A 27176-nucleotide genomic window follows, 5' to 3' on the forward strand; every position below is an offset into this window, starting at 1 on the left:
TTTTTTCCTCAGGCACAATGAATGACATCAAGGGTAGGTGGGCCACATTGGGGGAAGATGCAAAGAAGAAATACATTGAAGAGGCAACAGCACCGAGGGCACATGGGCATGCCCTTAGTCCTGAAATGAGGGATGCCCGAATTAAAATGCACCTGAAAAAGCAATAATAAAATTAAAATGCACCTGAAAATAATAAAAGCCTCCTTGGGATGACAGCCCATTGGATTAATCCTATGAAGTTCGGCCGTGAAAAGGCTGCCTTGGTCTGTAAAAGAATTAAAGGAAGACATACATATGATGTGACTGCAAGCGAAATCGAGCAGGTGCATTCAGCATTTGGACTGTCGGGTAAAATCACAGCGACCGTCACAGACAATGGGTCAAATTTCTTAAAAAGGTCATTCCTCAATTGGGGTGGCAAATGAGAGGCAGAAATTGTTAAAATGTTTTTTATGTTTTCTTTTAATAAAATGTATTGTTATGCATTTAAAATTAGTTTAATATGCTATATCCATTAAAATGGAAGCTTAATAACATTTTTAATTTTAAATCATTTTAATCAAACATTGGTGAAACATCCACCTATGTCTGTGGTGTTACCAATATTTGAATTAAAATTTTGGTTTGTTCTAAAATGAGCAGGGATATGCAACTTTAGGTAATAATTATTAAATAAATACATTACTTTAAGGACTCATTTTCATTGATCATTTAAATTTAATTTTTTAAATGAAATGTTAAATTGTTCTTCTCGGCCCCTATTTTTGCCAAAGAAGAATTGTTTCTTTTTTTTTTTTATATGGATATACATCAAAAAAGGCAGGAAAAATGGTCTGTGCTACTTTAATAGTCTTTATTCTAAAAGATTAAAACCACTTTACAGTCTAAAAACATTAAATTATAAGATTAAATGGCTCTGAAGGAAGGATATTACAGATATATATTTCGAAGTAACACAACAGACGGAATATAACACCACAGACTTCATGTTGCATAAAAGGTTTAACAATTAAAAGTTTATTGAGCAAAATAGTGAAATTGAGTCATGAGTAGGATTACAAAAAGTATTTACTCTGATATAAGAACAATTAGAGAAAAAAGTAAAATAACCTGCAACCTGTTTCTCACTTAACAAAAAATGGTCTGCACAATGGATTGTGAGGCAATATGTGATCTGTTTTAATCGAGAATAAAAAAAATCAGAAACTCTTCAGTGAATAAATCATGTATCCATAAACTTATTTAACACTAAACATTAAAACATTTCAGAACATCTTCAATTAATAAATCATGTATCCATAAACTTATTTAACACTAAATATTAAAAAAATTCAGAACATCTTCAATTAATAAATCATGTATCCATAAACTTATTTAACACTAAATTTTAAAAAAATTCAGAACATCTTCAATTAATAAATCATGTATCCATAAACTTATTTAACACTAAACATTAAAAAATTTCAGAACATCTTCAATTAATAAATCATGTATCCATAAACTTATTTAACACTAAACATTAAAAAATTTCAGAACATCTTCAGTTAACAAATCATGTATCCATAAACTTATTTAACACTAAACAGTACAAAAAAAAAAAAAAAAAAAAAAAAAAAAAAAAAAAACAGAAAATCTTCAGTTAATAAATCATGTACTTATTTAATACAAAACATTCAAAATAGCTTATGGGCTGGGCCTATTTGATGCAGTGTGCCTACAGATGTTTTGGTTGGTATCCCCTTTTTTGTTTTAGATTTCATAGTGTTCTTGAAGGTACTCCCAAATGTCATGGTTGATCTGAACAGACCTTTTGTTGACGGGTAGAGGCACTGGGATGAAACAAATCACCTGATCATCACTGTACCAATGTATGTCATCTCTGGGGCTTGGCCAAAAAAATTTGTTTATGCCATTCCTGTGCATACATTTGATTTTGATGTTGTGGTTCTCCACTTCCTGAATGATACCTGGATATGGCTGTTCATCGTAATTAAGAACACACCACTGTCCACTGTGTTTACTCTCTATGACCTCTGGACGAAGTGAACCATCAAATGACGATTGTTTAGTTGTTGCAGGATTTTCCATTTTTTTCATGCTAAGTGATGCCTCTTGGAGTGCATAACATGGACAATCATACACACCCTGTTCAGCCTGGCAGAAACAACTAATGTCTCTGTATTTTAGAAAGCCGGGTTCAGTGCTCACCACTTGATGAATTTTCATCGTTCCTTTTATGGTGCTCAGTGGTTGCACTTCCATCATTTGTACCCAGACATCAACATCCTCTTCTCCAACATAAAACAGTCGTACAACTGATCCAGAATTTTTCAAATGGTAAAAGAGGGATTCTGCATCGGGCAAATCTTGTCCTTGCCTAACTAAGTTGTCTGCAGTTCTTTTAAGTGTTCCGCCTATCCCATCTGGTGCCCCCTTGCCATGACTGGCTTCGAAGAAGTTCCAGGTGGTTGTGGAAAACCCTTTCTCGAAAGGTACAGTGGACAAAAGGTGGAAATTGGCTTTCTGCTTGTACTGTGAGGCTGGGCCATCACTAAAAAAATGCAGACAGGTCACATCTGGATGGATCTCTTGGATCATTTTAAGAACAGGATCCAAGTGGGCCCAAATGCTAGGAGGGTCATGTCTTCTGCTTGGTGATATAGTGCAGAAGGGCACTGGTGCTGGCTCAGCCTGGACATACAACACACCCGTATGAAGTGTTGCTTGTTTGTGCGAACCCCCAAAATGAACTGCCTGTATCTCTTTTGCATATTTGCAGGAGTAATTTTCACTGAATTCTACATGGATGAGGCATTCATTTGGGCCAAGGTTTTCACGCAGTTTCCTGTACATGGAATACTGCCATCTGATGTTGAAGATGTGTCCACGGAAGTTAAACAATCTGTCCTGAAACTGAGTCACAAGTTCATCCTCTGTTATAGCAATTTCCTTTTTGATTGTAACAGTGGAGCTATCACAACCATTCTCATGACTTATCTTTTCAAGGGACCACTGAGTCAGATTTATCTCTTTGTTCTGAGGGGATCTGAAGAGTGAACATGTAGTCATCTTGCATTCCTTGCACTGGCCATATGCACACTCTTTTTTTGTCATATCGCACACAGTGGCATCAGCCATTTCCTCCAGATTTTTGGAAGTAAGGATGCCAAGTGAAAATAGCTTGTCTGCCATATACTGCAAGTTCTCATGGGTTTTGCAGAGGCAAGTATCCCGGTCAGCCTCTTTTGGCTGTGTAACCCAAAATGGTCTCTGGGCACAAAAAAAAGAGTAAGACACATGCTTATGCTCTGCAGTGAACTTCTTGTGGAGATGGACCATTGTGTCACAGAGAATTCTTCTTTGCTTTTTTATTTTTCTCACAGTGACTGTGTTCTTCTTTCCAGTGACAACCCTACTCACATCATCTCTCAAAAAGAATTGTTTGACAGTGCTTCTTAGACCTTGAGAGATTATATTCTTCTGTCTAATGAAATCCAGTTCTCTCCCACATGTTTTCCACCTTTTATATGAAAAGCCAATCTGTTTTTGGCAGAAAGCCTGTAATTTATACTTCTTGATCAATTTTCCACAAATCAGCCGCGCATAAATTTGTTTGACCCTCTCTTTTTTTGATGCAGAATATCTAGACTTTATTTCACTTAAAAGAGAGAAGTGAAACCTAAGGGGTTTTTTTGACCAGTGATGAGGCATTGCTTCCCTTAAGAATGTTTATTGTTTTGGTTGTGGGGCTCTGAGGATTCCTTTTCAGCATTTTCTTCTTTAGACGGGCACATTTTGTTTTGTATTTTGCAGCTTTTTTTCCCTCCATTTCAAGTTTATGTTGCAGCTTTTTCAGTTGTCGGTAGCATTGCCTTCTCTCTCTGTGTATTTTATTTTTTCCATGGATTTTTTGCCTGAAATGAGTCAAAATACAATTAAGCCATGTGCCATCACTTACAAATGAGTATATAATTTGAATTATTTACATACAAAATATGATTTACAGTTACAATCCCTTTTATTCATCCTAAAACCTAACCTGGATGTGTTGGGTATCCTCCTTGGACTATCTGAACTTAATGGTGTGTCTGGTGGAGTCAAGGTGCCCTGTTGTGACTCTCTGTGCTTTCTTGCCCTGTAATCTGCCTTATATATTCTCCAGTTCTTCCTTGCTGTTCTCTTTCCCTCTCTGAGAGATCTCCTATTCTCAGTCTTTTTTTGCACTGAATATTTTTTACATAGGTCTGCTGTTTCTTTTGAAGGTACTCTGCTCTTCGAACTGGGTCTGCATCTCTGCGCTGTCTATAAAGACGCTGCTTTTCAGCAGCAGTTAATCTTGCCATACCTGACAAGAGAGATACAATTAAATGATTATGAATGTCCTATGCGTTTCATTAAAAATACAACATTTCTGATTGTATATTGTCTGTGGAGTTACTATAGAGTCTGTGGTGTTACCAGGAAAGACAGTAACACCACAGACAGTAACACCACAGACAAATTAGGCCTAAATCCAGTCTTTTCTAAAATGGAGGCTGTCATCATGATGATTTCAAGACCAGGGGACATTTAGGAAATATTAATTAAGTATGTATTTATCAAAATTTGGATTAAAATATGTAAAATCTGCAAGTTATAAACATAACACCACAGACACCTAATAAAGTGTGACACATAAAATTGTCCAGAAATTTAGCTAATTTTAAGAAAATTAATAAGGAAGAATGTACTCACCATGCACCCCTCAGATCAACCAGCACCTGCAATGAACCTTTGCACACAGGAAGTAGTTCAAATAGATTTCCCCTCTTTTCTTAAAGGGGCGACGTCCATTGTTGTAACACCACAGACATGAATTTGGGGGACACTAACTTTTTTCTTAAATATTACAAAATATATATATTTTAAAACAATTTAATAAAATTTCACAATATAACCACTTAATTTGTGTTAAAATTGTTATTTTTTTGCAATTACAATCCATATACCTCTCTGAGGTATGGCGGGAACATGCATATTTTGTTGCAAATGCTATCTCTCAAACTCAATTAAATATGTATTTTAAAGCAAAAAATGTAATTGTTAATAGTGCATGAATTGTTTTTATCCTACAGAATACAAACATGGAAACATTTTATAATTTATTGGTATTTAAAGTTTATTTCAACTGTTGTAAAGTAGAGGGACACCACTTGCCACCACAAATAAAGAATGACCCATCTAATACTTCAAATCTCAAAGTTAAATCAGAATTTTTTTGTAAAAATGTTTCTGTAACAGCTGCCAAAAATAGTATATAGGTCCACTGTGGTTTTTAACAAAAAAAAAAAAAAAACTTTTCAAAACATCCCCCCCTCTGGTTTTTTCACAAATCGCACCCTGAATATACAGATGTAACTAATAATATAGAAATATTAAATAAAAAATAAACGATAAGTGAATGGATTTAAAAGACTGTTCGGTGGGATTAAAATGTACAACATTTAAACACTGATTTATAAACTTCATTCGAATGCTGTCTGCAACATTGTGCGCAATACAATATAATATGCACTATGTTAATATAATAATTTCTTAAAGCCGCGCACACACTTAACGATTGTAAGGCCGATTATGAATGTAAATTGATACTTATGACTGATCGCGCTCAAACGCGCCCAGTCAGAGCCAGTCGCGTTCAGTCTGCGATTACAGTCGGTGTTCAAATTCCATGTGTGAGTATATAAATCGGCTCCAGTCGAAGGAAACAATCGGTATGTGTGTTCAGTTCAGTCTTAGAATGTTTCAGCTAATCGTTAGGTATGTCCCCAGCTTAATTCCGTTCTTTTTCTTAATTAAAAATATTATTATAGTATTGTCCATTTATGATAATTCCAGGTTGCTATGGTTGCGCAGGTTGTTTACACATTTAACTTGTGGCCAAAATATATCATTCCCTCACCATATGATCTCGAGGCCACGGCATAAGGATGTCGTTACCTCGACAAAACGATCTCGTGGCTAGGGCTGTCACGATTATGAAATTTGGCTGACGGTTAATTGTCTAATAAATCATGGCGATTATGACGATTAATTGCCTGTTTTAGGGCTATGACGATTAATCGTCTGTTTTATTGCTTTGACATTTAATTCTCATACATTTTTTGTTTGTTCATGAAATAATTTTCACACATTGTTGTGATTATTTAAATTAAATTTGATTAAATTTTAAAGTTTTTCCTAGCAGTAAATATTAATACACAATACACATATTTAAAAGTATTTTTAATGAATATATGTTTCAAAAACTGAAAATTCTTTATCAAAAATAAACACAAAGTATCTGAAAAACAACTGAAATAAGATGCAATCAAAAATAAACTGCCTATAACAGAACAGGCCTTTCTACTATGCAAACTGCATAATATCTCTTTTGCAATTATTGACTGAACTACAGATTATGAGAAAGAAAAACAAGCATGTTTACTTTTTCTGGCTTAAGGCAACATCTAACAGGGCTCACAATATTGCCAGCTGTACTGAACATTTGCGTTACACTCTCAAAGAGCGCCATCTGAAACGGTCTCGTTTATACTTAGGGGCTCGCACACCGGACGCGAAGCTCAGCGCCGCGCAGCGACATGACACGTCTTTAAAATTTGAACACATTGTTTTCTATGAGTGTACGCACAACGGCGGCAACATTCGCCGCCTGTCCGCGGCGCCCAGAAAACAATAGAAAACAATGCATTCGAATTTTAAGACATATCGCGGCGCTGAGCTTCGCGTCCGGTGTGCGAGCCCCTAGTTGATCGCTCAAAAGCCTGCGTTATAGGCAATTGACGAGACTGATGCGCGGTCGCGGATGTCTTCGTGATTTCGGCGAATTCTGTGGGGTGATGTGTCTTCAGGTGAGTCCGTAAGTTTGTGGTGTTAGCGCTTTTCACGGATATTTCTCTTTTACACATACGACATATTGCCTTCTCAATGTCCTTTGGTTGCCCTTTGTCATCTGGTTTGAAACCAAAATACTTCCAGATCGGTGCCGTCGTATTCGGCTTTAAAACTAGATCCATTTTACCCGTGGATGTACAACTCTGATGATACTGACGTCAGAGCACTGTATTGCGTGCAGCCAGAGTGGTGGATGTAGGGATGCTGCAGTTGCTGCAGCGCCCTCTTGTGTTTTTTAGAGAGAGATGTTCTTGTGTTTTTAGAGAGAGATGTGTGCATCATCGCGGATCTAAAATCACCGCGATGAGGTCAAACAATCGCGGTGAGACGATTATTTAATTATTGTGACAGCCCTAATCTTGATCCTTTCTGTTCTACTCTTTGTTTGGGCTGAGCAGTTGATTACTTCTACTATAAATATTACAAATTTCTTCTTTTCCACAATTAATGTGTCATTTGTTGTTTTGCAGCTTTTTTGTGTTACATTTTGACCTGGGTATTGAATCTCAGATACTGGTCTAGGTCTTGTAGTTGTTTCCACTTTCCTAACTGCTTCAGCATAAGTAATCTTCTCTTTCACTCTCACACTCTGAACCTGCACTGCTCTTTTATGTGCTTCACAACCTTTATATGCTGCACTGTGTTCCCCTCCACAGTTACAACATATCATTTTTGACCCTTCTTTGCATTTCCCATACTCATGCTCTCCTCCACACTTTGCACAACGAATTTTGCCCTTACAAGCTGCCGCAACATGTCCATATCTCTGGCATTTAAAACACCTTGTAGGTGGGGGAATGTACGGTCTTACCATGTAGCTTACATATCCAATTCTAACCCTTTCAGGAATTTTATCCTCATTAAAAATCAACATTACTGACATGCTTTGTTCCCTAATTCCATTCCTTGTGTATGGCAAGCGTTTTACTTTAGCCACACAGATTCCTTTTATGTTTCTTTGTATTTGTTCTTCCATTATCTCAGTTGAAACTCCTGATATTACTCCCATGACTTTCCCTCTTTCTTCCCATATCTGTGGTTTAATATCCTTCCCAAGTAATGTTTTACACTTCATTAGTCTTTGTTGTTGATCTCTGTTTTTACATAAAATCAGCAAGTTTCCATCTCTTAAAGTTTTGACAAGCCGTACCTCACCTATTAATCGATGAATGGCATCACTAACTTTCAAGGGATTCATTACACACGGGGATTGGAATCTCAGTATAACTTTTATTTCTTTCCCTTCAGTTTCTCTTCCACTTTTATCTTCATCTGAATCTCGTTCCTTCCTTTTCTTTTTCCTGCGATTCGCCTGCATCCATTTTCCAGTGTTTGTATTTCCCTCGCTAACATTACTCCAATCATCAACATCCTCCTCATCTACATCAATCTCACTTCCTGAATTCACCTCCTTTCCTGTTAATCCCGGATCACACCTCAGTCCTCCTGGATCGATTAAGGGGTCTCACCCAGCCATCTCTCCAAAAAACCCAGAGGAACACCCGCAAACTGTTTTGAACACCGCGCCAAAGTCAATTGTCCACCGGCCAGTCGTCCCTATCTTCTTCTTCTTTGGAGTATTTGGCGTTTCCCACACCATAGGCACATTGCGTCTGACTTGCTGTAGGAAGGTTAGGAAAATAACTGAACTACGGTAGCTCTGCATGGACAAAACACAAGAAACTCAAAACACAAATAACTCTTCCCACAAGGGGGCAGTACACCCTATCTGTCCATGAAAGCTGCACTTACCTCAGGAAATTGTTTTTGTCGTTTCAATACAGCATTTTCTAGTGTAAAATAATGATCAGATGTGTTTGGGATTATGGCCAAATAAATGTCTAAAGCATAATACCCCCTTTAAGAATTATGCATGATCACAAAGAGTTTATGCAAATGTAATAAGGATTGGCATGTGAAAAAAGAAAGTCTATATTGCTTAAAGGGTTAGTTCACCCAAAAATGAAAATTCTGTCAGTAATTACTCACCCTCATGTTGATACAACCATGTAAGTCTTTCTTTCATCTTCGGATCACAAATTAATATTTTTGTGATTAAATATGAGCGGTGGAATACTCCTCCATTGGCTTTAAGGGGGCCCAAACTTGTCCGTCCAGTAAGTCAGTGAAGAAAATGTTTAAATAGTCCATGCCACTACAGTGGCTCAACCGTACGTTTCTCAAGCGACGATAATACTTTTCGTGCGAAAAAAACAAACAAAAGAACGACTTTATTCAACTATTCATTTTCTCTCTTGTAGGCCTCTGACGTAGCTCCATGACGCATGCGCGAGAACTAAACTGACGACGGTCTTCTTCTACTACTACTTGTTACTGGCTGCTCACTCCTTAGGAGTATTACCGCCACCTAGTGTTCAAGATGAAGTGCTGGCATAGCCGCGCTAAACTTTGTTTACAAGCAGGTGAAGGCGCGCGCACTGTATGTAAGCTATTGAATTCGACATTGATCGTGCTTTTGGTCTCGCTCTAAGTAATTGTTTACAATGGTTAGAAAGTGTGCATTTCCTGGATGTCCGAATCGTGAAAAACTAACGAGTAAACGTAAAGGTGCCTTAACATTGCCACAAAATGAACGGCTTACCTTTCACCGTTTCCCATCAAATGATCGTGAGCGACTGAATCTATGGCTGCTGGCTGTTCAACGGGATGTTAATTTACCGATTAATTTTATCAAGCACATGAAGTTGTGCAGTGAACATTTCTCTCCAGACGACTTCAAATCAGTTCAACAAAAAAGATTACTGAAATCAACAGCTGTGCCCAACTTGTTTATACAGACCAAGGTAAGTGGAAGCAGTATGTGGTAATTGTTAAAGTCATGATACACTCATTTAGTTTTGTCTTTATTTGTATATGGCTATATATTAAATAAAAAAAAACATAATACATGATACAGTGAATTTTACAGTGTCTGTGTATTCAGGTTCGAATAAGTAAGGTTGGTTAAAAAAATTCAAGTCTTCATCTACGTCAAAATCTGCCGACATATTTACAAATAATGGTTTTTACATACAGCGCGCGCGCCTTCACCTGCTTGTAAACAAAGTTTAGCGCGGCTATGCCAGCACTTCATCTTGAACACTAGGTGGCGGTAATACTCCTAAGGAGTGAGCAGCCAGTAACAAGTAGTAGTAGAAGAAGACCGTCGTCAGTTTAGTTCTCGCGCATGCGTCATGGAGCTACGTCAGAGGCCTACAAGAGAGAAAATGAATAGTTGAATAAAGTCGTTCTTTTGTTTGTTTTTTTCGCACGAAAAGTATTATCGTCGCTTGAGAAATGTACGGTTGAGCCACTGTAGTGGCATGGACTATTTAAACATTTTCTTCACTGACTTTCTGGACGGACAAGTTTGAGCCCCCTTAAAGCCAATGGAGGAGTATTCCACCGCTCATATTTAATCACAAAAATATTAATTTGTGATCCGAAGATGAAAGAAAGACTTACATGGTTGTATCAACATGAGGGTGAGTAATTACTGACAGAATTTTCATTTTTGGGTGAACTAACCCTTTAAGTCAAAACAGGAGCTTTCATTTTGGTGAAGGTCTAGTTTTTAGAAAACTACAGTGTTGATAGAGCAACAAGTCCATATATATATAATGAACAAGAGCAGTTTTACTCAAAAACAGCTGTTGATGATTGCACTTTTACTAAACTTGACTGAAAGTGATTTGTACTCAGTTTTAAACATTTTGGACATTCATTTAGGTCAAATCTTCATGCACGCAGGTAATATGTTGAAATTATGTTGCAGGTAAAGGCCCCGGAGAAGGATATACCTGATTCTACAGTGAGCTCACCTCATCAAGAAGATGAAGAAGCTTCAGAAATGTCAAGTTGTCATAGTGATGGTGAGGAGTACAAGCCTCCTCCAGGTAGTCCAGACTCATCTTCATCCTGCAGCATAGTCTCAATGTGCTCCAGTCTGTCAAGTCAGTCAAAAACAAAACCAAACAAAACCAACAAAACCAAACCACAGTCTAACAGTCAACCATCAAAAACATATACAAAAAAGGATTGTTGCAAGAACAACACAGAGACTGTTGAACTGAGAGTTAAAACTTGCCAACAAAATAGTGGTAAAAGAGTGTGGGACAAAGCACATTACTATTTTGTTTAAACTGCGATTTATTAAAATGAATAAAAAAATGGCCCGCCATTTACAGTTGAAGCACATGGATGAAACTGATGTTGCCCACGCTTTTAGCTTTCCACTTGGCTCCAAAGAGAGAAAGAAACGTCTTGAGTCTTTAAGAAATAAGGGTGACTGGCGACATAATCAGCAAGTCCTAAAGGAGGGCAAAGGGGAGATTGTTACATGGAAACAGCCCTCTAAAAATTCATCTGTTAGTGACTATTTGCCCTGCCAGCACTGCTTTGCTATGTTTAAAAAAGTAGACCTATGGAGACATGACAAAACTTGTAGGGATAAAAATGAAAACTCTGATGTAGGAACAAAAAGAAAGCGCATCCAATCTGTTTCTTCCAGACTTCTTCCAATGCAGACATCATCAGACGGAATCCAAAATGTAATCCATAACATGTTACAAGACAATATCACTGCCCACGTTCGAGGGGATGAGATGATATGTAAATATGGACATTCACTGTTTGCACGAAAAGGACGTGAACAATCTCAACATCGCTATATTGCGCAGAAATTGAGGGAACTGGGTCGCTTTGTCTTGGCAGCTAAGAAAATTAACCCAAAAATTGGAGGACTCAAAGACTTAGTTGATCCAACCAAATTTAACCTGGCAATAGAAGCAGCTAGAGAGGTGTCACACTTCAACCCAGACAAGACAGAGTATGGAAAACCTTCAACCGCTGTGAAAATAGGCTTTTCACTCAAAGCAGCAACTGAGACCTGGATTGGTCATTGTATGATGGTGTCAGATGTTGTTGCTGAAAAAAAGACTAAGAAGTTTAAGGAGCTTCTCGACAAAATGTGGTCAAACTATGTTGCAACAAATGCCCACAGTTCCATGGAACAAAACAAATGGAACAAAGATGAAAGTGTTCCTTTAACTAAAGACATTCTTGTGCTGCAGAATCATCTGAGGGCTATAGAAGATAAAGCAAAGGCTGATCTTAAACAGACTGTAACAGTGGCTGCATACAAAAGACTCAGTGAAAGTCTTCTGGCTCAAGTCATAGTGTTCAACAAGAAACGTGAGGGAGAAGCATCAAGGATAACACTAGAGATGTTCCTGAAAGCTGACTCTGGCCAAGTCAACAAGGACATTTATGAGACGCTGTCTCCTGTGGAGAAGATTTTGAGTCACAGGCTTACCAGGATGGTAACAAGAGGAAAAAGAGGTCGGAAGGTACCTGTTCTGTTTCTTGACCGCACTAAAGCTTCCATTGATTTTATGATTGAGCTCAGAGACAAAGTTGGGGTTCTTAAGGACAATCCATTTTTGTTTGCAAACATTGGCACCACAACAAATATTCGTGGCTGTGACTGTTTGAGAAAATTTTCAATTGAATGTAAAGTGGATAATCCACAACTGCTCAGATCCACCAACTTGCGAAAGCATGTGGCAACATTGTGCCAGCTGCTGGACCTCTCCAACCAAGAGCTTGAGCAGGTAGCAAAGTTTATGGGGCACGATATCAGAGTGCACTGTAACTACTACAGACAGACTGATAAAACCTTCCAAGTAGCTAAAGTTGGAAAGCTTCTATTTGCAATGGAAGGTGGAGCCGAAGCACTTAAAGGAAACAGTCTTCAGACCCTGGATTCAGCAGTCTATGGTCTGCACTTTAAAAAAAAAAAAAAATAATTATCTCTCTATAAGCATCATATGACTTCTAACTACTACTTTTTCTTCTTTTTTTTTTCTTTTTTTTACAGCCCAAACAGAGATTCTATCAAGGAGCGAAGAGGAGCGCCACTCCAGTATGTAAGATTGTCTGTGTTGTATAATACTGTCAGCAATACTAGTTAACTATAACACATAACACAACATAGGCACTGCATAAACTATGAGTGGGTTTATATACTTCTTCCATTAAGTGCAACAACTAGGGCTGCGCAATATATCGAAATTATTGAAATATCGCAAATGTACGTTTTGCGATATGCATATCGCAACGGCATGCAATATCTGAATGATATTAATAGGCTACTTCAACTTTGTGAAGTGTCCATTTTAGGTCGATGCATATAGCAGAGAATAGACTGGGCACACGACTGTTACTTATGTGACGTGCTTGATGTTAAAAAGCGTTATTAAACGCAATAACTTGCGGAAAACAACTCCTTGCTATCTCGCTTTGTCAGACACACACACACCGAAACATGCGCACAGGCGTCCTCTCTGAAAGTGTGCGATCCCTTCAGTTGTCATGTCGTGTTACACACTCCAACTGTCAAATACACACACAGTTATGTCAAAATGGCTGTTTGATGAGTATTCATGTAAACATAGTCGATTATGCTTTCAGTGTTCGATATCAGAAACCGAATGCGTGTCAATAGGATCTGTGCATTAGGTCTTAAAGGGACAGTAATACAGAAAACCTGCCACTGTCTGTCAAACAACAACAGAAAAAGAGAAAAATCACTCAGTGCTCTTGGCTCAACGTTTGTAGCTTTATTAACTTTAATTCATGTGAAGACTACTGTTTTTAGTTTTTATTTTTAATAACAAAGATAAAATAACACAAATAATCATCCACCCTTTGTTTATCTGGAAGTTCTTGATGTTCAGTTGATATAACTATATATTACCAAGTCAAGCAAAGAGTTCTTGGTATTTAAATATTTGCATTACATGTTAAAATGATATTGTCAGATTTGTGACATTAATTTTTGCTAAAAAACGGCTGGTCACTTTCAGAAGTTGTAGCAATGCCTTCTTTTCCCAGAAAGAATGTCAAACACATAAATGGTATCATTCTCAGTATTTAAATATATTAAAAATGTAATTTAAATTAGGGCTGGACGATTAATCGAAAGGTAATCGAAACCGAAATTTAAAACCTCTAACCGACATTAATTTTCCCATGTCGGTTATTTCGGTTTTAGTCACGTGACTCTGCCCCGTCAGTTATATCAAGTGCAGTTTGCAGGCACACGGAAAAATATCTTTGTTTATACAATCTGGATGCTCAGAATTACTATGGTAATTGTACGTTTTACACAGTTTATACAGATAAGTTAATCTTTGTTATTAAATGCGCTGATACACACACACACACACACACACACACAGAGACGGCGCGCGCAAGCCCGAAGCTGTGACACAGAGAGCTGAGGTGTATCGTGTCTCTGACAGCGCGTGCCCTGTAGCCAGATCACTTTCACTTGTGTCCGCACAAAACTTTGTCAATTGTATGCGTTTTAAGGCTTGTCCGTTTGAACATTGAAGTGATTTTCTACTGCGCTGATATATTGTGACACACAAACACTCATACAGACAGTAACTCACACATCAACGTGAAGATTCGCCCGCAGAGAGGAGTGCAGCAACTCAAGTGTCAACGCTGTCCTGTGATTGATCACTAAAGTAGCTTAGAAACTCAACCGTTACACAGCATAGATTTGTCTAGTTATAACAGAAATCAGTAAGAAATGTTACGACCCATAGACAATAATTGATGAAGTATTTTAAAATCAACAAGAAATGCACTTTTTCATTAGAAAAAATATTCCACCTCTAATAGTTGAACATAGGCTATATGGTACAAACCTTATCAGTGAACTACAGGGGCAAAAAAAAGGAAAGCAAAAAGAAAAAGAAAAGAGAAGCTAAATAATCGTTCATTAATCGTAATCGAAGTAAAATGTTCAATTAATCGAGATTTTGATTTTTGGTCAAATCGTTACAGCCCTAATTTAAATAGCATCGTTAAATTTAAATGAGCATCGTTTAAACTTAGCAATCTAACACAGAATTTTAAAAATGTCGGGATGGGATGTTTGTTTAAATCAATTTACTTTTTATTTATTCATGTACAATCTGGTCAAAAAACAAAAATCATAATAGACTAATTCATCAACAGTAAAAAAGCGTGCAAATTACGAAAACTGACATAAGATGCTAACCTTTTACAAGTTCTACAAGTTACAGTTCACGTACATCGTATCTCTAACTTCTTCGGCAAACGCTGTTAATAATAATCGCATTTAGAAAAAAAAACAATGGACATTTTAACGATAAATAAAAGGAAGCAATCACCTTTACATACCTGGAATCCTCCCACATGCCTCTGCTCTGCCATGCTTGATCTCAGTACCGTCACAAGGGCTGTGCCAAGTGTGCGACGGCACAGGGCCTCGCGCCTCTAGAGGGCCTCGCACCTGGCCTGCATTTTATGTAGTTTATCGTCTATTTTTATTACAGTTTTTCCACCAAACATCGATAATAAATACAATTCCTCTGTCTTGCAATTATGTATAATCAAGGCCACATGAAAATAAATCTGCAAATAATTATTATTAATTTTCGAATTTCGATATTACATTCTGCGTGCTCACGCCACTATGAGCTGCTCACTCTGTGAGGAAAAAATGTCAGGTGCTGCACGAGAGCGCGGCCGATATCGTAAACGATATCGGGTGTCGAGAAAAGGAAACAAATTAACGTTAAAAAGAAAAAAGAATTTCAGAAGTCACTGAGAGGATCGCTGGATAAATTTGTCAATGCCAATACTGCGACTACAAGCAGCACAGCCTACATCACTGAGGCTAACCAGGCAACCGGGTTGCAACAAGATGAAGTTCAAGGTGAGGCATAAGTTCAACAAGTGGCCGTTATGATAGAAATGTTCAGCAAGCAACTGATAGACTATCTAATCTAGTGATGCAAACTACTCAACTTTCTATGAAATTTCACCGTTTTGAATTGAAATGCCATCATGATTCATGTAGATCATAAATGAATGTGATAAGAAACGTTTGCGTTTACACTATTGGATGAATAAGATAGTGAATGTAAGGTGAATGTTTGCGCATTTTAAAATAAAATATTTTTAAATGGTTGATTACCTCATAACTACAATTAGACCTAGATCTTATTTTACCATTATTATTTAGGCTAGTTATTATTCCCTTAGATCGCTTTTAGTCCTTTAACTGCGTTATTATTGTTGTTGTTGTTATCATTATGCTGTATAGACAAGATCTTACAATTCTTATGAGCATGTGCATCATACACATGCTGCATGTTAGTGAGCACAATAGCCTACCACACACGTCAAGATTGTATACAGAGTTTTACTCACTCCATTTTAAATTCTAATTGCAGCATCTGAAATAGGTCAAACCACTTTTTTACAGATGCGCGAAAGTTGGGTTCGTTACTATAGCAATACCCGCACACACGCACGCAAATCAATTGCAGAGAGGGCCTCGCAAGTCAACTTCGCACAGGGCCTCGCACCCCCCTTGCGACGGCCCTGCTTGATCCTGCCGATGACGTGTTTCGCAGGGGCGTGCCCCCGTTTCTGTTTTCTCCACCCCCACGTCAAACCAGTGCCATAAAGAGAACCGCACAGAAAAGTGCAGCGCAAAGGAAAACCGGTATCGTGAGCGTACGCTTGACTGAAACGCAGAATAAAATGAGCGTTGCAAATGATTTAGTAGGTTTGAGCATGAAAAATATGTGGCAAAGATAAAATAGGATTACAGCTGCCATTGATTTTTGTAATTGATTCAGTTTTTATTTTTGCACTACTTTATTTTATTTTGCAATTTATAATTTTTTGTTTGCAAAACATTTTTTTATTGCTCAATTCTTTTTTTTTTTGTTGTTAAGGTATTAATTTGACTCCATATGGGGTTGGTAACTCCTCGAGCTGTAGGGCTGGTAACTCCTCGGGCTGCGGGGCTGGTAACACCTCGAGCTGTGGGGCTGGTAACTCCTCGAGCTGCGGGGCTGGTAACACCTCGAGCTGCGGGGCTGGTAACACCTCGAGCTGCGGGGCTGGTAACACCTCGAGCTGTGGGGCTGGTAACTCCTCGGGCTGGTAACACCTCGAGCTGCGGGGCTGGTAACTCCTCGAGCTGCGGGGCTGGTAACTCCTCGAGCTGTGGGGCTGGTAACTCCTCGAACTGCGGGGCTGGTAACTCCTCGGGCTGGTAACACCTCGAGCTGCGGGGCTGGTAACACCTCGAGCTGTGGGGCTGGTAACACCTCGAGCTGTGGGGCTGGTAACTCCTCGGGCTGGTAACACCTCGAGCTGCGGGGCTGGTAACACCTCGAGCTGTGGGGCTGGTAACACCTCGAGCTGTGGGGCTGGTAACTCCTCGGGCTGGTAACACCTCGAGCTGCGGGGCTGGTAACTCCTCGAGCTGCGGGGCTGGTAACTCCTCGAGCTGTGGGGCTGGTAACTCCTCGAACTGCGGGGCTGGTAACTCCTCGAGCTGCGGGGCTGGTAACTCCTTGAGCTGCGGGGCTGGTAACTCCTCGAGCTGCGGGGCTGGTAACACCTCGAGCTGTGGGGCTGGTAACTCCTCGAGCTGCGGGGCTGGTAACACCTCGAGCTGCGGGGCTGGTAACACCTCGAGCTGTGGGGCTGGTAACTCCTCGGGCTGGTAACACCTCGAGCTGCGGGGCTGGTAACTCCTCGAGCTGCGGGGCTGGTAACTCCTCGAGCTGCGGGGCTGGTAACACCTCGAGCTGTGGGGCTGGTAACTCCTCGAGCTGCGGGGCAGGTAACACCTCAAGCTGCGGGGCTGGTAACACCTCGAGCTGTGGGGCTGGTAACTCCTCGAGCTGCGGGGCTGGTAACTCCTCGAGCTGCGGGGCTGGTAACTCCTCGAGCTGCGGGGCAGGTAACACCTCGAGCTGCGGGGCTGGTAACTCCTCGAGCTGCGGGGCTGGTAACACCTCGAGCTGCGGGGCTGGTAACTCCTCGAGCTGCGGGGCTGGTAACTCCTCGAGCTGCGGGGCTGGTAACACCTCGAGCTGCGGGGCTGGTAACTCCTCGAGCTGCGGGGCTGGTAACACCTCGAGCTGAGGGGCTGGTAACTCCTCGAGCTGCGGGGCTGGTAACACCTCGAGCTGTGGGGCTGGTAACTCCTCGAGCTGCGGGGCTGGTAACACCTCGAGCTGTGGGGCTGGTAACTCCTCGGGCTGCGGGGCTGGTAACTCCTCGGGCTGCGGGGCTGGTAACTCCTCGAGCTGTGGGGCTGGTAACTCCTCGGGCTGGTAATGGGTAATGGGTATGGCTGTGGTGTCTTGGCTATTGTGAATGCTTGTGATATCATTGACAACACACCATTAGGGCCAATCAACAGCTTGAAGGCAAGAATGTGGATTCATTCCCTTATTGAGAAGTATGAGCCTCCTCTCTCAGAGGAAAAACTGCAACGCTTTAAAAAAGAAGTACAGACATACACACAGACAGTACATGTAAGCACTGGTACCCTGAAAAGACTACAGCTGAACGGCAGGGATGGCAATGACTGGGTTCTCTGCTGAAGCTCAACGTGTAAAGGTGACCCAAAGCACAGAGATTAATATATCTTGTGCATTATTTGCAGACGATGGTTCCACCTTAAATGCACAAAGTCAGCTGACCAGTTAGTTGTTGCTTGCACTGATTATCATAAATGTCTTATGTGCTCTTGCTGAGGCAGCCAATTTGAAACAACACAATGAAATGCGTTAACAGTGAATGAAATAGTGCAATTTTCACTGATAAATAAATGAAATGAACTGTTGCACATACCCCTCAAAAAAAGAAAAAGTAAAAAAAAGAAATTCTATCACTGAAGTGTAGTTACTGAAATGCCCAAATCGAACTAAGCCCTAATCCTGGCTTAGGCTAAGCCCTGTCTGTGAAACCAGGCTTTAATGTTAGGTGTGATTAATTGTGATTAATTACAGAAGAAAAAAAATGTGTGATTAGTTCGTTTTTTTTAATCAATAGATAGCACTAGTTGAATAATATAAATTTGTTGCTTTGCCTGTTTTTGATGTGCACAATGCCTCCTGCCATTTAAAGGCTTTTTAATAAAGTGACGGTATTCTGATGCTTTTGATTGGTTAGTATTTGCTCTTGTTTGTATTTGCTGCGCACCATGTCTGCCAATTATCAATACACATTCCTGCTGAAAGTTTATGCTAGAACCTGGCACCATGGTGAGTGATAAAAATGCGTTCCAGGGCTGGAAATTTAAAAATTATTTCATCTATAAATCATAAAAGGGTACAAATATAACATTTCAATGCAAAATATATTTGCCAACTATTAAAATGCTACTGATTATTTCATGTTATGATTTTAAATCTATTTGTTTTTTGTTTTATTTATTTCAAGCAATTAAAAAAATACATTTAATAAAATAAATTTGCATGTATCCAAAGATATATACATAGATATATACACACGTCATATATATTTACACATACATACATACACATACACCTCCCTAAAGTAACAAGGAGGAATATGTATATATATATATATATATATATATATATATATATATATATATATATATATATATATATATATACAGGTCCTTCTCAAAAAATTAGCATATTGTGATAAAAGTTCATTATTTTCCATAATGTAATGATAAAAATTAAACTTTCATATATTTTAGATTCATTGCACACCAACTGAAATATTTCAGGTCTTTTATTGGTTTAATACTGATGATTTTGGCACACAGCTCATGAAAACCCAAAATTCCTATCTCAAAAAATTAGCATATCATGAAAATGTTCTCTAAACGAGCTATTAACCTAATCATCTGAATCAACTAATTAACTCTAAACACCTGCAAAAGATTCCTGAGGCTTTTAAAAACTCCCAGCCTGGTTCATTACTCAAAACCGCAATCATGGGTAAGACTGCCGACCTGACTGCTGTCCAGAAGGCCATCATTGACACCCTCAAGCGAGAGGGTAAGACACAGAAAGAAATTTCTGAACGAATAGGCTGTTCCCAGAGTGCTGTATCAAGGCACCTCAGTGGGAAGGAAAAAGTGTGGCAAAAAACGCTGCACAACGAGAAGAGGTGACCGGACCCTGAGGAAGATTGTGGAGAAGGACCGATTCCAGACCTTGGGGGACCTGCGGAAGCAGTGGACTGAGTCTGGAGTAGAAACATCCAGAGCCACCGTGCACAGGCGTGTGCAGGAAATGGGCTACAGGTGCCGCATTCCCCAGGTCAAGCCACTTTTGAACCAGAAACAGCGGCAGAAGCGCCTGACCTGGGCTACAGAGAAGCAGCACTGGACTGTTGCTCAGTGGTCCAAAGTACTTCGGAAATCAAGGTGCCAGAGTCTGGAGGAAGACTGGGGAGAAGGAAATGCCAAAATGCCTGAAGTCCAGTGTCAAGTACCCACAGTCAGTGATGGTCTGGGGTGCCATGTCAGCTGCTGGTGTTGGTCCACTGTGTTTTATCAAGGGCAGGGTCAATGCAGCTAGCTATCAGGAGATTTTGGAGCACTTCATGCTTCCATCTGCTGAAAAGCTTTATGGAGATGAAGATTTCGTTTTTCAGCACGACCTGGCACCTGCTCACAGTGCCAAAACCACTGGTAAATGGTTTACTGACCATGGTATTACTGTGCTCAATTGGCCTGCCAACTCTCCTGACCTGAACCCCATAGAGAATCTGTGGGATATTGTGAAGAGAAAGTTGAGAGACGCAAGACCCAACACTCTGGATGAGCTTAAGGCCGCTATCGAAGCATCCTGGGGCTCCATAACACCTCAGCAGTGCCACAGGCTGATTGCCTCCATGCCACGCCGCATTGAAGCAGTCATTTCTGCAAAAGGATTCCGACCAAGTATTGAGTGCATAACTGAACATAATTATTTGAAGGTTGACTTTTTTTGTATTAAAAACACTTTTCTTTTATTGGTCGGATGAAATATGCTAATTTTTTGAAATAGGAATTTTGGGTTTTCATGAGCTGTATGCCAAAATCATCAGTATTAAAACAATAAAAGACCTGAAATATTTCAGTTGGTGTGCAATGAATCTAAAATATATGAAAGTTTAATTTTTATCATTAAATTATGGAAAATAATGAACTTTTATCACAATATGCTAATTTTTTGAGAAGGACCTGTATATTCTTATCAATCACTCCTTCCCCTCCTGCCACATTTCGCGTGCAGCACTGACATCATGTGCAAACAACCTATAGAGAAGGCATAGGATGTAGCGTAAGCTTTGTGAACTGAGTTTCACACTTTTAACATTTAAGAGGCTGTTGTGTCAACCTTGATTTATTGCAATATAGAGCTGTTTTATTTTGATTTTAGAAAATAAACAATCAAAGCTTAAGGCTTTTCTCCAGTGTGAGTTCTCATGTGGTCTATAAGGTGTCCTTTTCGACTGAAACTCTTTCCACACTGTTGGCAGGTGTAAGGCTTTTCTCCAGTGTGAATTCTCATGTGGTCTATAAGGTGTCCTTTATGAATGAAACTCTTTCCACACTGTTGACAGGTGTAAGGCTTTTCTCCAGTGTGAATTCTCATGTGGACTTTAAGGTTTTCATTTCTAACAAAACTCTTTCCACACTGTTGGCAGGTGAAAGGCTTTTCTCCAGTGTGAGTTCTCATGTGGTCTTTAAGGCTACTTTTATGACTGAAACTCTTTCCACATTGTTGGCAGGTGTAAGGCTTTTCTCCAGTATGAGTTCTCATGTGGTCTTTAAGGCTTCCTTTATGTCTGAAACTCTGTCCACATTGTTGGCAAGTGAAAGGTTTCTCTCCAGTGTGAATTTTCATGTGGACTTTAAGCATGTCTTTACGTGTGAAACTCTTTCCACACTGTTGGCAAGTGAAGGATCTCTCTCTAGTGTGAACTTTCAAGTGGACTTGAAGGTTTCTATGTTGATCAAAAGTCTTTCCACACTGTTGGCAGGTGAAATAACTTTTAGTTCCAGTCTTTTGAGCTCCTTTTTGTAAGGAAAATTTTGTTGATTTTTTTTCACTCATTGAATGATGTTTTTTCTCTTCATCCCTTTCATTAAGTTCATGACTCGCCTCTCTCGGTGCCAGATCTAGGGCAAAAATAGACAAAAAAACAATTTAGAGATTTAAAGCATTAAAATTAACAACATTTATGATCTATACACTATCCTATCCTATGGATCAGGGATGGGCAGCTTTGGTACTGGAGGGCCACTCTTTTGCAGAGTTAAGTTTCATCCCTAATCAAATATTGGCGTCTCCAGGAACAGGTTTGGTCATTCCTGCTCTAGGTTCAACTCATCAGCTCTGATACTCTGATCTGAGACTGATGTCTGCAGACAGGTGCACTGCAGACAGGTGCCAAATGATTACTAATTACTTTACATTCAAGTTACTTTGAAACCTACAAAAATACACCACAAACTGAAACTCATAGTTCTTTCTGTAATTTAATATTGACTGAAAAATATTACAGAAGTATGAAAACAGCAACTTGACTTAAAAATATTCGTTAATCATCTCTAGGTAGCTTATTCATTCAAATGCAATCATAACAGTTGCCTGAGGGCGCTCAACGACCACGTCATCTGTGAGCGTGAGATTCTAACAAACTAAAAACAACTTAGTAAAAATAAACTAATAAATATATGAAATATTGTATACTTATTAATGTTCATTTTTGTTTGCAGTTTATGGTATTTAATGATTATAAACACATATTAAGCATGACAAACCATACAATCGATTAAACCGAGGGGAACGCGGTTATGACATCATAGACAGGCGACTCCTCACACGTCCCGGAGCCTTGGTTAAAATTGCAATTTTCTCATGATTTGCAAATAGTTGGAAACATTTGGGATTATTGTAAGTACTGAAGTGAACAAAATATATAACACTGGCCTAGTGGTTTTTGGATATTTAACTGCAAAATTCTTTTAACCCTTTAACCCTTCACAGATTCGAATGGTGTTACATCTATGTGGCCATAAATGTCTGAGTAGGCGTAGCCAAAGACAAAGTGGAAACTTTGTCTACTCAGACAAAGTTTCCACTTTTATAAGTAAATTCAAGTGATCGCACCGGCGCCTCACGTACGCACAACATATATCAGTTTTAGCAACTTGACATTGCAGCCTGTTAATTGTAAAAATAACATACATTCAACCAAATAAGTAAAAAGTTAAAGTAGTATGTGTACAATAAAAGTGTTTAAATAATATAGTTTAGCCTCCAAATCGTGACTATGTAAACATTTGGATTTGTGCCAAATTATAGGTTATAACGCCAGTTTCTGTTTCAGTTTAGCTTTAAATTAATTAGTTTTGGCTTAACGTTTATATATTATTTTTTTCACAACTAAAATAGTAGTGGTGCCCCCCCAGATATACAAATATACTAGGGCTGGGCGATATATCGCATGCGATTCTCACGCGCATTTCGTCAGTAAAGCCGGTTCCCTGATTACCGCTAAATCGCCATCACCTGCTTTAAAATGGAGCGCCTTTTAATAGACAGAGCCCCTTTTAATAGACAGAGCCATAGTTCACTGATAAGCCACGCAAAATCAGGTTCATTATCGAAGTCGATTCATCTTCGATACTGAACGCGATTTTGCGTGGCTTCTCCGTGAACTACGGCTTTGTCTATTAAAAGGCGCTCCATTTTAAAGCAGGTGATGGCGATTTAGCGGTAATCAGGGAACCGGCTTTACTGACGAAATGCGCGTGAGAATCGCATGCGATATATCGCCCAGCCCTAAAATATACCCGTGCGACTTATGACTGGTTTTGTGGTCCAGGATTAGATTTAATGGAATTTAAACACTGAATTTAAAGTGATGTAGTTACACATTACCACATTTACTCACTATAGTAATGAGTTAATAGTGCTTAATTACAAGTAACCAAACCCTAACTCTAGCTCTATAGTAAGTGCACTTGAAGGAGTGAATGAACCGACTGAGTGAATTAGGACACTTTTCTGTAAAATCATACTTCTGTATATTCTCTATTTCTGTAGAGCTGGACATTTTAATAATGATCAAATAACTGAGTTCAGCTGTGAGAATAAAACCAACCTGTTTGTTCCTCAGTTTCTTCATTTTTCACACTGAATAATTCTTTAATCTTCATGTCTTCAAACTCCTCTTTATTAAACTCAATCTTCATGTCTTCAGTCTCCTCTTTAATAAACACCATCTTTATATCTTCATTCTCTTCCTCTTTAATAAACTCCATCTTCATGTCTTCAGTCTCCTCTTTTTTAAATGCCATCTTTAAGAAGAGAATAATTTAACAGAGTTATTGGTCTAATGACCCGGTTAGACAAATATTCTCTAAAAAACTAACACTGCAAATGAATAAACTTCATATTTAGGCATTTATAACTGATGAAACATGATTAGTTAGTTTGTTAATGTTTGTTGTTGTCGTTCATGTTCACTGTTTGAGCAGCACGTGTCGTGATTCACTGAATCATTTTATAAAAAGTATTTGATTCAATTGACTCGGAGTTGAAAAGTTCAGTTTCTCCATCATTACTCGCAAGAGATTGAACTCGTGTTCATGATAAACTGATTTATAATATATATATAGAGAGAGAAATGAGATGCAGGTTTACTGTTTCTCATCAGTGGATATGAGTTTTACTGACACAATTATCCTTCATTGCAGTTAGATAAAGAATCACAATGTTACATTAAAGAGTAAATAAACTAATTTCACATCGTTTGTAAAAAAATATTAAAACCTTTAACTGTTTCTATAGATTTAAACAGATTAAATTCTTAAAACAAACCTTTCTAAAACAAACCTTTCCAGCAGATGCAGGAGTTCGGCGCAGTCTTATGACGTCATGTCGTCACTCCAAAATAAAAGTCCTGTTCACACGCTGCATTGTTTACAATCACAGAAGTGCATTGACGGTTTTACCAGTTAATCTTTGTATTAAAATTAAAACAGTGAGAAACATGATACAAACAATCATGGTAAAAAAGGTATGAATTCACATTAAGTGAAACATGAAACACATTAAGTGTAGTTTAAGTTTGTATACAAATCAGTTAACCTTCAGTATGAATGTGTAGTTTACAGCATTAGGGTCATTCTACGAAACGGGTGCCATTTGGGTCCGCAACATTTGGTCAGATGTTCGTTTTGACATAATATATGATCAAATGGTTTTTTTGAAGATTAGCATACTATTTTTAATAATTTCTCATTATTACATAGCCAATTTCACATGTCCGTGTTAACCAACATGACATTTGCATCTAAAATATCACCAAATAAGTTATATATTTTTTTCAAACATATACTATTTTCAGGATTATATGTGTCCCTGTTTAAACAAAATATATTTATTCACAATAAACCTTTTTTTTTTTTGTAAATATTTTATGATTTGTGTACGTCCCTCAGTTTGACTTACCACCCCGTCACACTAACTTGTTTTATCTATAAATAATGCTCTGTTCCTTTAAATGACATCACAAAGCCTAAGTGACATCATTTGAGCCTTATAGCCACCAGGAAAAAAAGAAGGCAACTATGAACATTTTTTTACATTGTTTATTTGTTGCTTTTTCATGTTAGGCAGGGCCCGTCAAGCTTACACTTACCACCCCGTCACGCACAATAGATAGGGAAAACTTTTTTTTTTTTTTTACATTATTAATACAAAGATAATTATAATTCAGATTGAATGCATGTATGCTAGGTGAGAAACTTGACCACATGGGAGATTTGCGGACATTTTGGGATGAAATTTACAAAAACGTGACGGGATGGTAAATTTCATCCCAAAATGTCCCCTGATAAAAATCACATTCTGGGGGGTAAAACTTTTTTTAAGGGTTCCCTTGGTAAAATGTGCATTCCAAGGGCTAAATATCATGTTATTTGGGCTCGCTTCAACCCGTGGACATGAAAAACAACCCGCGGCAATAGTGTAAAAGTAGCCTAGCCCAATTTCACAGGAAAAATGCAGACTTGGCAACACTGTTTGGTTCATTAATTCACTCATTCACTATATCACTCACACACTTTTTACTCAGTTTGAATGTCTCCCTCCCCCAGTTTTTAAAGTTTAAAACCAGCAGATCATATAGAGAAACACTTTGTCCATACCACCCCATCACATCATTTACCACCCGTCACATTTACCACCCCGTCACAGGGTCATTTTGTTAAAGGTTTATGGAAAGAAAATGAAATAGTACATAAATTAATGTTGAATGATGTTCTTGTTGTGTGGACTGATCAGATGAATGTAACTTTATTTGTATTTTTTAAGTAAATTCATTTTTTCAGTACAAACAATGAGGCCATTGAAAGGTCAAAAGGTCAATTTCAAGATTAAAAATCTAAAAATAAAAAATATATGTGAAATTACAGACTTTCTACTGATGGTTTCCAAAAAAGGGACATTTTTCTATTAGGAAAACATTAGATTTTAAAAAACTGTTTCTTGTTTTACTACTCCAATGGCGTACATATTGTCCGTGACGAGGTGGTACAAGAATGGCTTTCTTGCCTGAATGAAAAGGATAATATTAATAAAGATTTTGTGCCTGAGGTGGGAAAATATGTTTTTTGGAGGATTAACATATCTTTCAATTTGTAGGTTTGTTTAAAAAAAAGTTTGTTCATAATGAAAATTTTGAAAAATGCAAAGTGGAAATGGCACCCGTTTCGTAGAATGACTCATTAGTTGAGAGATTTTTTTTTCTTGAGAAAATTTGCCATCTACTGTACCTGATATACAGTATATCCAAAATAACTGATATTGAATCGAATTTCAAGTTAGTGAATTCAAATGCATAACTATGATGACAGATTAGTAGGAAATGGTGCAAAACAAAGTCCAAACGGGACTTCACAGAATACTCAGTACAAAAAACTACACTACACCACTGCTTCTAAAGTTAACTTTTTTGCCAACTAAATGTTCCTCAGTAAAGTTTTTACAGTGTTGAATTAACATTAGCTAAAATTAACGCTGGTGCTAATAAGCTGCAAAGTTATTTTACTAGCTATGGCTAGTCACACTGTACTATGTCAATTTGCAGAGGATGAAGAGAAAATCAACAAGCATCTCTGATTTTTTAAGAAGAAATGTAGCACAGGGGAGTGTAGGTCTGAGGAAGGTGAGAATACACTTGAAGATAATGTCCAAAATGAGGCAGAGCAGCAAGCCTGTGAGCAGGCAGAGTCCGTTACAGCGAGAAACAGACAGAATCAGTGATTCTTGGGCCAGCAGGTGAAGTTAAATAGACATGATTGTTTAGGTTACACTTGATAATGAAATGGATGCTAGAGTCAGCAGTAT

General features: G+C 38.5%; 3 protein-coding genes across 3 annotated transcripts; 1 reads left to right on the forward strand and 2 right to left on the reverse strand.

Moving 5' to 3' along the window:
• Positions 1-968: 968 nt before the first annotated feature.
• LOC125269704 lies at positions 969-4449 on the reverse strand. Its single transcript, XM_048192654.1, has 2 exons — positions 4040-4449; positions 969-3914 (listed from the first exon to the last, which is right to left on the reverse strand). The coding sequence occupies exon 2, from the start codon at positions 3709-3711 to the stop codon at positions 1750-1752; it is 1962 nt and encodes a 653-aa protein (XP_048048611.1). The 5' UTR covers positions 3712-3914; positions 4040-4449; the 3' UTR covers positions 969-1749.
• Positions 4450-11095: 6646 nt separating this feature from the next.
• LOC125269706 lies at positions 11096-12967 on the forward strand. The gene is made up of 2 exons (XM_048192655.1): positions 11096-12711; positions 12812-12967. Exons 1-2 carry the CDS (start codon positions 11103-11105, stop codon positions 12862-12864), a joined length of 1662 nt encoding a protein of 553 aa, XP_048048612.1. The 5' UTR covers positions 11096-11102; the 3' UTR covers positions 12865-12967.
• An 8242-nt stretch (positions 12968-21209) lies between these two features.
• Positions 21210-24900, reverse strand: LOC125269727 (gastrula zinc finger protein XlCGF8.2DB-like). The gene is made up of 3 exons (XM_048192682.1): positions 24645-24900; positions 23926-24121; positions 21210-21934 (listed from the first exon to the last, which is right to left on the reverse strand). The coding sequence occupies exons 2-3, from the start codon at positions 24119-24121 to the stop codon at positions 21210-21212; spliced, it is 921 nt and encodes a 306-aa protein (XP_048048639.1). The 5' UTR covers positions 24645-24900.
• Between the last annotated feature and the right edge of the window lie 2276 nt (positions 24901-27176).

This window comes from Megalobrama amblycephala, linkage group LG6 (assembly GCF_018812025.1).
Source record: "Megalobrama amblycephala isolate DHTTF-2021 linkage group LG6, ASM1881202v1, whole genome shotgun sequence".
In the NCBI taxonomy this organism is placed as follows: Eukaryota; Metazoa; Chordata; class Actinopteri; order Cypriniformes; family Xenocyprididae; genus Megalobrama; species Megalobrama amblycephala.